Here is a 13,629-nt window from a genome sequence, read left to right on the forward strand (position 1 = left end):
AGAGACACATCAAAAAGAAGAAATTATACATTGGGCATGGTGGTGCATGCTTGTAATCCCAGTACTTGGAAGGCAGAGACAGGAGGATCTGGGTTTGCAGACAGCCTCAGGTACTTAATGAGGCCCTTTGCAACTCAGTGAGGCCCTGTTTCAAAGTAAAAAGAAAAAAAATAGGGCTGGGGCATAGCTTGGAGGTAGATTGCCCCTGGATTCCAACCCCAGTACTGCCAAAAAAAAAGGAAGGAAGGAAGGAAGGAAGGAAGGAAGGAAGGAAGGAAGGAAGGAAGGAAGGAAGGAAGGAAATCATCCACCAATCCCATCTAGATGTCCCTCTGCTCCACAGTACTGAAGTGCACTAAGACCCAGTCTCTATCTTTCACCTAAGCACAGGGTTTTCTTTATCAACAGAATAATAACTACTGCTGGTGAAATTTCACTGTACATCTAAGAGATTATGCTTCTGCATTCAGTCAAGTATGGGTTTCACTGGGATGGTGCTTTAGGATTTAGAACTTTAAAAAAAATTCCTTTTAAATTTCTTCCTCTATAACTCTTTAACTCATACTTCCTAGATATGTAAAACTATAGTTATTACCATTTAAATTACAGCTGCCTAGAATCGGAGACTGCTCTGTAGCTAGATTAATTCAACCCTGGGTTTTCACTCCACAATTCATTTAAAAGCAAGAACAGTGCTAGTTCATGGATATTTTCTCTTTTTATACTCTCACTTGAATGGCGCAGCAGCCACTGGGGAATTTACAATCAAGAAGGGAATAGCAAAACATTTCTATTCTGGTTCTAAAAATATTTGGCCTAGCATTTCAGTGCCTGCTCAGGTATGAATAGATGCAAAAAACTCTTCTCAAAAGATTTTTCTGAAATAGTTTCTGTCTTTCTTTAAAAGGTGGCCATAGCTAAAATCTACTAAAATGTCAAGTGAACTCAGCCAACAAAGGGTCAAATCCTATTTCTGAATGTATTTTTGTGTTCAATAAATAAAACCAAAAGGTAGTGTGTAGAGCCATTAATTTGTTGCAATTTTCTGCCCCTGAAAACATTTTAGGTCTTCAACTAACCAAGTAGTAATATCATAATCAAAACTCCTTTGAGTCAAGGCAGTTGGGTAATAGCTGATACTGTTGTCCAGATTGAACATTCTTACTTGAACTTTTGAACTAGTTAAATTGAAAGAGAAAAATGATGAGCATCTGACAATTCAAAGTATGAGTGGATAGTCAGGCATTTGCTATTAGCTTTCTTCTAAGCAATAATCTACTCTAAAGATAACAGTTTAAAATGATAATCATTTACCTGTGTCCTGCTTCTATAGGTCCAGCTCAGCTGCATAGTTCTGCTGCCATTTTGACTGGGCTCATTCATGTGAATAGCTACAGGTCAACAAAGCAGCTCTGTGTCTGAGGTTTAACAGCTTACTAGCTTGGGGGGACAAGTGACCAGGCCTCATGGTATCTTGGCTTCTAACAGGACAGTGTAGCCTTGTTCTCATGCAGACTGTAGGCTCCAAGAGCAGCAAGAGAGAAAGATCCTGTGTGTAAACATGTAGCAGGCTCATGTTAAATTTTTTTGTCCCTTTGGCCACAACAAATGGCATATCCAAGCCCAGAGTCAGTGTGAGAGAGGTCTTCCCAAGGGCAGGAATATTGTTAGTTACATCTGCAATAGTCAACCTTTTCTGAGTTATTTTACTTTTATACTTTGGCTTAAATATTCTCAAGTATTAAAATCATCTGACCTATATTTATTAACCAATTTTAGTATTAAAGAATCCTTCTTGAAATTATATTTTGCTGAAAAGATGATACATCAAAGTATTTGAAACCTTATTATTTTGTATAATCTTTCTAAATTAGTTTGAAGTAACAACCAGGATGAATGGAGTGAGCTTTGACAGAGTCAAAGAAGTTAGCGCTATGAATGGCCGGATCACTGGTGAGAGAAAATTTATCCAGGTACAGGTAGAATAGAAAGCTTGAGAAAGTAGATAGGCAGCAGAAAGACTCTGCCTTCAAAGTAGTAGTAAACAGTTAAAAGACAAAACAGAAGTTTTAGGGGAGGATGAAGGAAAGGAGAAAGGGAGAAAGAGAAAATTTAGAGATGATGTTAATATCCATGGAACTCAAACCCAAGCGCTCTTTACTGAATGAATGTACTGCCTGGCACATTATTTGAATCCATCAGCAAGTATTGAACTCTACTAAATGACAGGCATTAGCAAATATGCAGGATTTTTTCTTTCTAGGATTTTATATACTACTAGGAAAACAAATACTAATATGCTTTTATAGATCATAATTATAGTTGGATAGATACTATGAAGAATAGGTAAGAATAGGTACATCTAACTATAAATGTGCATTGCCCACCTATTTCAGTCTAAGGAAAGAGATAATTCTTCCCCTGCAAAGCAACATTTAAGCTAATATAGCGTCTTTAACAAGCCTACAACAGTGCATGGAAGAATTTCCAAAATGATTATAATAGTCCTATTCGTAGATAAGTAGACTTAGATAGGGAAAAGCAATTACTCAAGATCATAGGTTCTAGGTCACCTACTCAGCATTCAAACCCAAATTACCTTACATGTTCTAATTACATTAAAGCATAATTTACTTATTTTACATATTTTCTAGAGGTATTTTGCACACTGGATATGTCTTTTGTATGTAAATTGTATTTTTCCAAACAGGTAAAATACAGTGTACAAATTCTTAAATCAAATATTCAACAAAAAGTGACTCATCCTGCCTTGTCCCCTGGGTCTCCTTTCCTGCAGGCAGCAACAATCAAGTTCCTTGTATAATTGCCCAGAGGCATAATTAATGCTCATAGCACTTACTTTGTGACAGATGTTCTTCTAAGTGCTTGACAAATGTTTACTTGTATAATCCTCTAATAACTTTATATGCTAAATGCCATTACTATCCCATTTTTGTGTATACATACATTTTATTTTAAACACAATTTTTTTTTATTTTAAGTACCGAACTCTGAGATGCTTTTCCCTGCAAGGTGGTCAGTTTTTACATTGATAATACCACAGGAACAACAAGTCCAATATCTTATTGGCTAAATCACAAACATTTGTTTCTCACTTGTGTGTCAGCTATGGTTTAGCAATGGCTCTTATCAATGCAGCTTGCCTGGTCTTGGCTGTAAACTGGTTTGTGTCTGCTTCATATATCTCTTCTTCTAAGGCCATAGCAGAGGAAGTGTCGACTACTTGAGAGATCTTCATGGAAAGTGTCAGGAGCACACAGAGGAAAGTGGAAACACACTAGGCTTCGAAACAGCACCACCCAAAACTGGCTTAGTGACTCTTTGATCCATAGTTCATTGGTCAAAGCAGGTCACAGGCCAAATTCAAAATCAAAGAACAGGGAGTTGTACTCCACACAGAACATTCAAGGAATAAGAAAGAAAAAAAAAAAACAGGAATGAAATAAATCTTATACTCTGAAAATCCAACCTTATCTTTTGCAGGCTTTATCTAGAAGTAAAATGAGAAGATGTAACTGTGAATGAGTTAAAACTAACTGTCTTATGATCTTCTGCAGACAAAATATAAACAGCTGCCTTTTTTCTTCTTACATTTTCCAGGATTTTACATCATGTTTGGGAAGAAAAAGAAAAAGATTGAAATATCTGGCCCGTCCAACTTTGAACACAGGGTTCACACTGGGTTTGATCCACAAGAGCAGAAATTCACTGGCCTTCCCCAGCAGTGGCACAGCCTCTTAGCAGATACAGCCAACAGGCCAAAGCCCATGGTGGACCCTTCGTGCATTACACCCATCCAGCTGGCTCCCATGAAGGTACGGTGAGGATTCTGTCTTTAGGTTTGGAATGTAGTGTCTTTATGGGCAAGTCATAAAATGCCTAAACAATATGTTTTTTCTAAAGATTCACAACTTAGTCATAATTATTGTTCAAGGATTATAGTAGTCACTATTTATTGTATGTTTTAGCACAATGAAAGGAACCACACCATAGCTTTCAGATGTGAATTATTTTGAAAACCAGATTAACAGAACTCAATTGCAAAATAGGAACTTTTTATTTCTATTTTAAATGGTGGTTTTAAGTCTTTATAATGAAGAATGCTATCCATCATCTCTGGTTAACATTGTCAATAGACTCTGATAAAACATTATATTAGGCAAGCTCTGTTTATCATTTGCTCTCAAAATATTTTTCTTTTTTATAAAATGTAATACTAACATATTTTTAAAATAAAAATTTATAAATATGTATACATGTGTATGTATATATACTATATATATATATGTAAGTATGCATACCTATCTTCAGATTATCTTCATAACCTAAGAGAAAGATATTTCAAATAATCATAATTTAAGTTTTGGAATAGGATATTAACATTCAGCAGTATTCTACAGTTAAATGTATTTTTCCCTAAGTAAAACTAATGCTTGACTAATGACCAAATATATGATGGCCCATATCTGAAAAGTGGATATTAAAAGGAATTTGCTTTTTAGTTTCTTTGATAAATATATCCCATGTTTTACAAAACCTAGAAAAGAAAATGAGCAGCATTCCTAGAAAAATCCTTTCTTTTTGGTCATCATGATGAAAGGAAATTCCCAAGCGAAACTTGAGCTTATTTTCTTATTCTGGAGAACCATTATCAATATTATTAGATAAAGAGCATTCTAGAAGGAACTGAAGTTTTAGAGAAGAATCCTGGCTAGAGGCCCAAGCATGTCCTGTCTTTTTAGAGAATGTGTTTATTACTGAATATCATTTATTTCATCATAGTTTTCTACTTGTCTTGGAACTAGCAGTTCCTGCCTGAAAGAGCAAAAACAGGCTTCCATCTTAGTGGTAATCCACCATGCTCAGTGCTCATAGGATTTAGGAGAACTTTTTAGATAGTTTTTTCCTTCTAGGTGGGCTGTCTCATAATCCTCTCCTCTAACAGAATCTATCCATACCATTGGAGGATGGAGCAAGATTTCTTAATTACTGAGTTACTGAGCCCTTACTCATTTTATGGGCCTCCTGGTCCTGATGCCAAATGTCACATTCAGCCTGTATTAAATGAGAATATTTGTTATAGACACCAGTGTCAACTGATCAATGACTAGAAAACACATCTCAAAGTATAGAAACCCACCCTGGGTTTTGCAGATGGGACCTCAGATATAATTTTTCCACCAAGAAAAGTTAAATAAAAATACATACATAATGACAAATTATGATCCAACTTGGTTAATCCTCCTCCAGAAAGAGTCAGGCTGATCAAATGTATTTTACTGAAAGACATCCAAAATGTCTAGTGTCTCATATACACAGCAAATTCCTTTAGAACAGAAACCGAGTAGTTAGTACAGCTGGCAAGATGGTGGATGATATCAGTAGTCAAAGAGAATCCCATTGTTTCTTGCCAGACCCTTAAAAGGTAAAATTAAAGGGCTTGAGGTGCCAAAGTATGCCCTGTGGTTTAGGTGACCCAATGTGTAAAAATGCCTTTTCTGGAAAAATATTTTATGTTACCTAGAAGTGATATATAAACTACATAGAACATATATAAAATGTCAAGGTCAAGACAATCTTTGAAATAAGGAGGCATGATAAAAGTAACATAAAGGGTTGAATACTGAATACTGAAGACAGAGTTAGGTAGGTTTAAAGACTTTTTTTTCAGTACTGGGGATTGAACCCAGGGGCATTCTACCTCTGAGCTGCACTTCAGCCCTACAGTTTATTCTTTTTTTTTTTTTTTTTGAAACAGGATCTCACTAAGTTGCAGAGGGCCTTATTAAGTAGCTGAGGCTGGTTTTGAACCTTCATACTCCTATCTTAGGCTCCCAAGTACTGGAATTATAAGCATGCATCACCACACTCAGCTGGTTTAACACAATTTTGACAAACTTAAGTTAAATAGAAGCCACAGTTCTAATTTGATTTAATTGTCCTTTGCCATGGACAGAGAGAAAGGAGAGAAGATATGAAAACAGTCATTGAAAGAAGTGTATTGCTTTTAATGTTGTGGCAAAGTGCTGGTCCTTCAGAATTTGTCAGCAAGTGTCAGGGAGGCTGGTTCTAGTGGAAGTTCACCATTGCAATCAACACTCTTCTCTCTGATTAGTTAGTATTTCTGCTATTCCTCTTCAAAACTCTCACACTGTGTCTATTGCTTTTTAGGGAACACCTCTCCTATGTAGACTTATTTATGTCAGTGTTTCCCAAAATGCACAGTGGATCAGAATCACCTGGAGGGCTTTATAGAACACTGGTCAATGGGCTTCATCCCTAGAGTTTTCAGTGCAACTGAAACGGGGCTTCAGAATTTGTTCTTCTAACAAATTTCTAACAAGTGGTGCTGATGCTGCTGGTCTTGAAACTAGACTATGAGAACCTTGATTTAAATATTTTTAAATGAATTTATTCACATAAGGTATACTTAGTATGAGTTTACTCTGGCCAAGATTTCAGTGGAAACTTTATGATATTACTTCTTTGAAAGACTGTTGATCCCTTTGGTTTCACCTTCTTTTCCCTCCTCTATGCCAATTATTCTTAGGTTAGCTCTTTTAAGATGAGCATATTTCTTCAATGTCCAATTCATGCCGTCAAATTGTTTTTTCTAAGTTGTATACTATATGTTCATTTTTGGAATGATCATATTCTAGGAGAGATATTCTATTCTCCATGTGGTCTAATCGATTAATTATTGTTTGAATTGATGCCTTCACTTCAATGATTGCATCCTTTATTTCTTTCAGACTCTCTCTAAATTCTTTTTGGAAGTCCTGTGTTATTTCCATAGTTACATTCCTGTTTTGACCTTCTGGAGATCTCTGAAATTCTGTGTTATCAGGTTCTGTTATTGTGGGGTTTGGAGAGCTCATTGCTTCCTTTTTAGTCCTTCTTCTCATGGTTTCAGAAGTTTGTATCTGTTGCTTTTGATAGATTTCTCTCAGTCTCTAGGTGTCAGCTGGTATATCCAAGGGAAAGTTGTATTGTATTCAACAGTGAATGTTGAGTGAGGAGGGAAGTGAAGTCGTAAATGTAAGAGTATGGTAAAGTGTCAGATAGGGTAAACTAGGATAAGAGTATGAGTTTGGTAAGGTAGTATATACTAGAGATTAGAGTAGTGGAAATGTAGTAGTATTCTAATAACCAATGTAGAGTTCCTGATATAGTGATATGAAGTGAATTTAGTATAAGACAAGGGAGAGAGAAAAAGAAGAAAAAAGAGAAGGGATAGAAAGAAGAGAGTAGGTATGCGCCAGGGAAGAAGCTTGGGAGAGGGTTTGGGAAGAGGGTAAACAAAAAACAGGCATACACACTCACACACTAAAAAAAGAACAAAATACCAAAACAACCCCAACAATGCCGGGCGTGGTGGTGCACGCTTGTAATCCCCGCGCTTGGGAGGCAGAGACAGGAGGATCGCGCAGGTTCGAAGCTAGCCGCGCGCTGGCTTAGGAGACCCTGTTTCCAAAGAAAAATGTAAAAATAGGTCTGGGAGTGTAGCCCGGAGATAGAAGGGCTTCCAGGAACCCCAGTACCACCAAAAAAAAAAACAAAAACAAAAACAAAACAACCCCAACAACAAATTAATGCAATTCTACAAATAAATGACTATTCAGCAGATAGGGCCTCTACAGTCACTTTATGTGCAGATACCAAATGCCACCGGGACCTTGCCTGCTGTGAGTCTGGTTCTCTGAGTCTTTCTCAGTCTATGCAGATGTTTGGTATCCATGAGACTAGTATTAAGTGCAAGTCACCCTCCATGCTTTTCACAGATTTGGAGTCTAGGTCTCTCCCTGCCTCCATTGGTAGTGTATGCCTATGAGACCAAACTCAATGTAAGAGTCTCTCTTCTCCACAGCTAGCGCTGGTCTGGTCTGACTTCTCCCCATTCACCATGATTGGGTGGTCTGTGGTGATTCCAGAGATCCTACTAGTTGGGTCTAGTGTTAAGCCTAGGTTTCCCCCTACACCTTCCACTTATCAGAGCCTGAGTCTGTCTGAGCCTCTGCTATGTCCAGCAGCGGACCCCAATCCCACCTTCTCCAAGTTGAACCAAAAAGTCTCAGACTCAAGGAGTTTATCATGGTTGCGTGAGTTCCTGGGGGCACCAGGTTGGGCATTTTCCTGTGGGAAACATGGATGCACTTATGGTGTTATTGAGCACCGTTCTAGGAGTTCTCCTGCAGAGACCACAGCTTCACTTACAATTTTGGTGCACGCTGGTCTTGGTCTCTGAAGGGCATGGTGGGCTCAGCCATGCTACTGTAAGTTGTAGCCGGTCTTTGTGCAGGAGGAACTGATGACTTACAGTTCTGATGATCTGCAGTGGCTTACTTCAGGTCATTGGATATTTTCCTGATTGTCCCTGGATTCATGTGTAGTCAGGCAAGATGGCACCACTGTGGCACCCTAGGCTGAGAGGTGGGCGAGTTTCTTTTCTGGTGTTAAGCTCTTTTCTGGATCCCTGGAAGGTGTGGTGAGCTAGGTCACCACTGCTAGAAGTTATAGCTGGTGTTTGCACAGGAAGAACTGATGGCTTATGACCCCACTGATCTGCAGCTGCATACTTCAGGTCCTTGTTTTTCTTTATATCTCTGGAGTTTAGTGCTGTGAGGCAAGATGGCACTGCCATGGCGCCTCTGCCACAAGGCAGGCAGGATTTTTTCTGTTATCTGTTCGGTCTTCTAATCTTTTTCACTGCCCCTTATTTAGTTTTTCTTTCTCTACTGATAGCATTTCCCCGGCCTTGTACATACTCTTTTTGAAGCAATGGAGATCAGGTGTCAGCAGGACTGATATGTACTGCTTCCCTCAACTGCCATCTTCAAATTCCCTGTAGCTCTTTTTATCTCCTTCTTTAGATCTGTTTCTCCTAACACATAATGTGGCACATAGCATCTTTGTTATAACATTAAATTTAATGCTCTGATGTTTACCCAGCTGAACTTCTTTCTTCCATTTCTAAATACCCACCTGGCTGAACATCTGGGCACATCTATTGAGGTAATGGGGCAGCAGAAGGGCTGGGGAGGGGATATAATCACAGGCAGAAGGAAAAGCCAGCACAAAGACCCTCTGGCAGTAGCAAGCTTGGGGAGTCTAAAGGAAAAACAGATCAACTGAAGTCTGGAGCAGAGTACACAGAGAGTGGAGTGGGAGATGTGGTCAGATGGGCAAGCAGGAATTGGATAGTGGGGGCTTTCAGAAGCTCTATTCAGGACTTTGATGTTTGTTTAGCCTCCATAGATGAAGTACCCAGGTCTCCTATCAAGAAATTGTCCTATTATAAAATGAATTCATTCATTGAAAGGTCAGCTCCAACTTAGAGTGTACCACCCATTTAACCCTAATATGCAATCCTGCAGGTTTGGGGATTCTATTATGTAAATGGCTGGGAAGAGTTGGGATGCAAGAAATCCTTCTTACTACAGGTTATCAAGATATTTAAGGAAAGAACAGAACTTTTTGGAGAGAAAATGGTATGTTTATCATATTCAATTTTTTGGGAAGCAAAATGTAGTATAAAGTAAAGCCTGTTGGGTAGTTTGCCTACATTTTTAAGGTTATCATCAGAAATGCTACTTCCAAAGGACTGCAACAGGGCTTTTTGAGGTGACTGGAACCAAGGCTCTCACTAAGAGATGGATCAGAAATCCTTCATAAAGTTGTCTAATATTCACTTAGGAAACCAGTGAAGACAAGGCACTCAGGTTCTCACAGTTCTCTTGGTGCTCACTACTTTCTGAACCCCTCCTTCTAGCGTTACCCTGCTTTTCAACCATCTTCCTGCCACAGAGACTGTAAAGAAAAGCATCTCTCACTAACATAAATTCAGGAGAATCAGGCAAGGTAAACTTGTATCCACATAAGAGGGGAAACCCAAAGCCAAAGCCGGGTTTATTGGTTTATTTTATATCTTCTATTTCTATGATCCCACCAAAATCTAAAAAGTCCCCAAAAGTAGTTTTATCAAATCAACAAGATTGATAAGTATCCTCTATATTTACTTCAATGCTTTTCAGTATTTTACTTAAGCCCCTTGACATTTCCTTTCAGAGTCAGGTCAGATGTAAGCCCAAATGACTTAATTGTTGCTCCATAAAGCAAAGGCTGAGTTTCTCAGAGAAGAGGTATCACCCAGCGAAGTGATCAGTGAAGGTGCCAAGCCTTTCTTCCATTATGAGAAGGGCAAGATGTGAGCCCCACTGCTTCTGCAGGACTCTGGGAGGGCTTATCCTGGTACCAGGCATGACAGTACTGTGACCAAAAGTGGGTGATTCCTCATCTGGACCCCAGCAGGGCCAGAAGAGGCTAAATGGACTTTCATGTTCTGTGAACCTGGCATTTGGAAGATAGCTCCCAGGATCTCCATTAAAGTGGGGCCACTCAGACCCCATGAATAGGCTCCCCACTATTCTCTACAAACATGGCCCTGTCACCCTCAAGACCAAGGTCAACATCAATAGATTATACCATTTTAAAGTAATTGTCAGGTTGTACCAAAAAGTTATTTATAAGTATGATGGTTAGGTCTATTTCTGGATGCATTTCCCAGCATTCCTTTAGTGACCAGTATTCAGGAAGGACACTATGGAGCAGAAGCCACCTAGAAACAACACACAGGGGCCCTGTGACCACCTCAGCATGATCATTCCACCCCAACTTCACTTCCAGGGCAGAAGCTGGTATGGGAGCAGAGCGAGGATCAAAGCTATACTGATATGCCCTTTCTGTCTAAATATCCTGGGAAATAGGCCTGACCAAAATGTAGAATATAGTTACTAAACCTCAAGCAGTATTTTTCAGAGCACATAACAAGTATTTGATTTTTTTGTGCCTTTTGTATAACAGCCAGTGAATAGTTTTAGTCCATTTGAGTGAGTGGATAAATCTTTTAAATTTTATTTATTCATTTATTTATTCAATCACTCATTCATTCATTCATTTAGTTATTGTGTGTGATGCGAGGGATTGAACCCAGGGGCCTTCTACCTCTGAACTATACCCCCAGCCCTATTTTTATTTCTTGTTTGGAAACTGGGCCTCACTAAGTTACTGAGAGTCTTCATACTTGCTAAGGCTGGCTTTGAACCCCGCAATCATCCTGTCATAGCCCTCCAAGTATTGGCATTATAAACATGTGCCACCAATCTCAGCAAGAAATCTTGATTCAGTATGGTTACTGAATTGTTCCAGTTCACCCAATTTCTTTTTTTTTTGCATTAGTTTTTTTATTGGTGCATTGCACTTATACACCTTAATGGGGTGCAAGATGGCGGAGACATACATGTACACGTCAACCTTCACCTAGTTCTAGTGTCAGACCCTGCCAAATTTGGTTGCCCCAGACCCTGCACTCTTTCTTCTTCCTCCCATTTTTTTCCCTACAGGATCAGTGATCACTTTATGTGCCTCCCAACAAATCATTTGTGTTTGACAGGAAGATCATAGGAAAAGAGATCATTATAATTTCAAGGAGAGACTCTTATATCCTAACGCCAGACAGGTCAGAGGGATGGTGGTAATTTTTAGCAGAACATATTTTTCTAACATGCCTCAAGTAGTACAGGAAGGATCAGTTGGCCCAGACAAGGTAGGAGAGAAAAGGAGAGGAGAAAAGAAGTAAAAAATATCATAGCCAGGGACTTCGGTGATTGACTGTGGTACTATTGGGTGTTGCATTCAATAGGTGCTATACACATAAACCATCTCTAAACACCGCAGTGTGTGTGTGTATGTGTGTGTGTGTGTGTGTGTGTGTGTGTGTGTGTTACTGGGAATGAAACTGAGAGGCCCTCTACCTTTGGGCTATACCCCCAGACCTAGTTTATATTTTATTTGGAGACAAGATCTCACTAAATTGCTAAAAGCCTCACTAAGGTGCTGAAGCTGGCTTCAAAACTGTAATCCTCCTGTCCCAGCCTCCCAAGTATTGAGATTACAAGCATGACCCACCAAACCTGGCAAAATACTGAATTTTTAAACTAAAAAAAAAAATTTTTTTGGTACTAGGGATTGAACCCAGTGTCATTCTACCTCCAAGTTATATCTAAAGATCTTTTACAAAATTTTTCAGATTGAAGTAGGATCTCACTAAATTGCTGAGGCTGGCCTTGAACCTGAGATCCTCTTGTTTCAGCCTTCAGGTACTAGGATTGCAGGTGTGTGCTACCATACCAGCTTAAATTCAATTATTTATTCTTCTTGCCACTCCTCATGAAGGGCCAAGTATAACCCAACCCCTTGAGTTGGACTTGATTATAAAACTTCCATGGCCATTGGGGTAGTGTGGACAAAGGTATGCAATGAATAAATAAGGTTTTCCTTTAAGGTTTTGTTATGTTCATAAGAAGAATATGCCTTGGAAAGCCAGTGATTTCAGAAGAGGGAGTTGTACCTTGAGCAGAATCACTCCACAGTGCCTGGATCCTTGCAACTTGAATCGCAGCCAACCGAGCCCCATTCTAATTGTATGGCGCTGAGTGTGCAGGCATCTGTTATGTAGCATTTTTGGACAACTGACTGACATACTATCTTAGGCCAGATATTATTCTTTTTAAGAACTATCTCTTAAATGAGGGAAACAAAGCTTGTAGAGGCTAAAGAATTTGTTAGTGGTCCCATAGCTAACTACTGGAAAAGCCAGGATTCAAACCTCTAAATTATCTAATTCCAAAATCCATCCCTGTAATCATCACATCAATTTAATTCCTGACAATAAAGGTATAATTTAGGTGTTAAAACGTGTTTCATGCATAAATGATGCTAAATCAGAAAAAAAAACAATTGTTTCCATCTTACTTAGACTTGCCTATTTATCTCATAAATGATAAAATTCAGACTCAGGTTGGTACCTTGATTTTCCTAAGGTCACAGAGCAAAATAACACTCAGTTTCTATGGGTAAAGAATGCCTTTGATTCAGGTATTTAGAAAGGCTAGATTTAGCTCACAAAGTCCTACGCACTTAAGAGTCTGATAAGGATATTATTTTAAACACCTTCCTGACTGTGATTTCTATCATTACTGCCACATGACTTTATTTTCTACTTGTACAGTACTCAGAGCCCTTGTAGGGTCTTTCATTATGCATGCAATCCACACAGTTCTCTCAAGTGAATTAGGCAGAATATTTAAAGAGGAAATGTCAATGAAAGCATCCGCTGAGAAGCAAATGAGTAAACCTTCAAATGCACGGGGCTCACTCTGTCTCCGCTAAGGCCTCACTTCTCCCCGAGTGATTGATCACTGAGGTCAAACAGTGAGCCTCAGGTCACAAGTGTCTTTCCAGGCCTCAGTGTGTTTCCCACAGAGTGGCCTGCTCTGAACTCCTGACAGCTGAACTCTCCAAATGACAAGGGTGTTGATGCTTTGATAACTGGAAAATTCTATATAAAGTGAAAGGATATTCTTAGAAACACCCTTTCTGCTCCAGCTCTGCTCTCTAAGCAGGGGTGACATAATTGGAAATAACCCTTCAAAATCAAATGAAAAAGGCCCATGGCTCTTTGTGACTCCCACTCCTGCAAGGAACTCAAAGGATCTAATTTTTTCTCTCATTTAGCATCTTCTAGAAATAGGGACACTAAGGTGGCACCCG

The 13,629-nt window shown here is 39.0% G+C and overlaps 1 protein-coding gene across 1 annotated transcript in view; it reads left to right on the plus strand.

Moving 5' to 3' along the window:
- Positions 1–3,404: 3,404 nt before the first annotated feature.
- PAK5 (p21 (RAC1) activated kinase 5) overlaps positions 3,405–13,629 on the plus strand; it is a gene marked incomplete at its 3' end in the record, with an annotated part of 105,289 nt that continues 95,064 nt past the window's right edge. The window contains exon 1 of the mRNA XM_080716166.1: positions 3,405–3,836. Within this exon, the coding sequence (XP_080572292.1) occupies positions 3,633–3,836 (204 nt within the window). The 5' untranslated portion in view covers positions 3,405–3,632. The remainder of the gene's footprint in view (positions 3,837–13,629) is intronic.

The sequence above is a fragment of the Muscardinus avellanarius genome, assembly GCF_963383645.1.
Source record: "Muscardinus avellanarius genome assembly, chromosome: 19".
NCBI lineage: Eukaryota > Metazoa > Chordata > Mammalia > Rodentia > Gliridae > Muscardinus > Muscardinus avellanarius.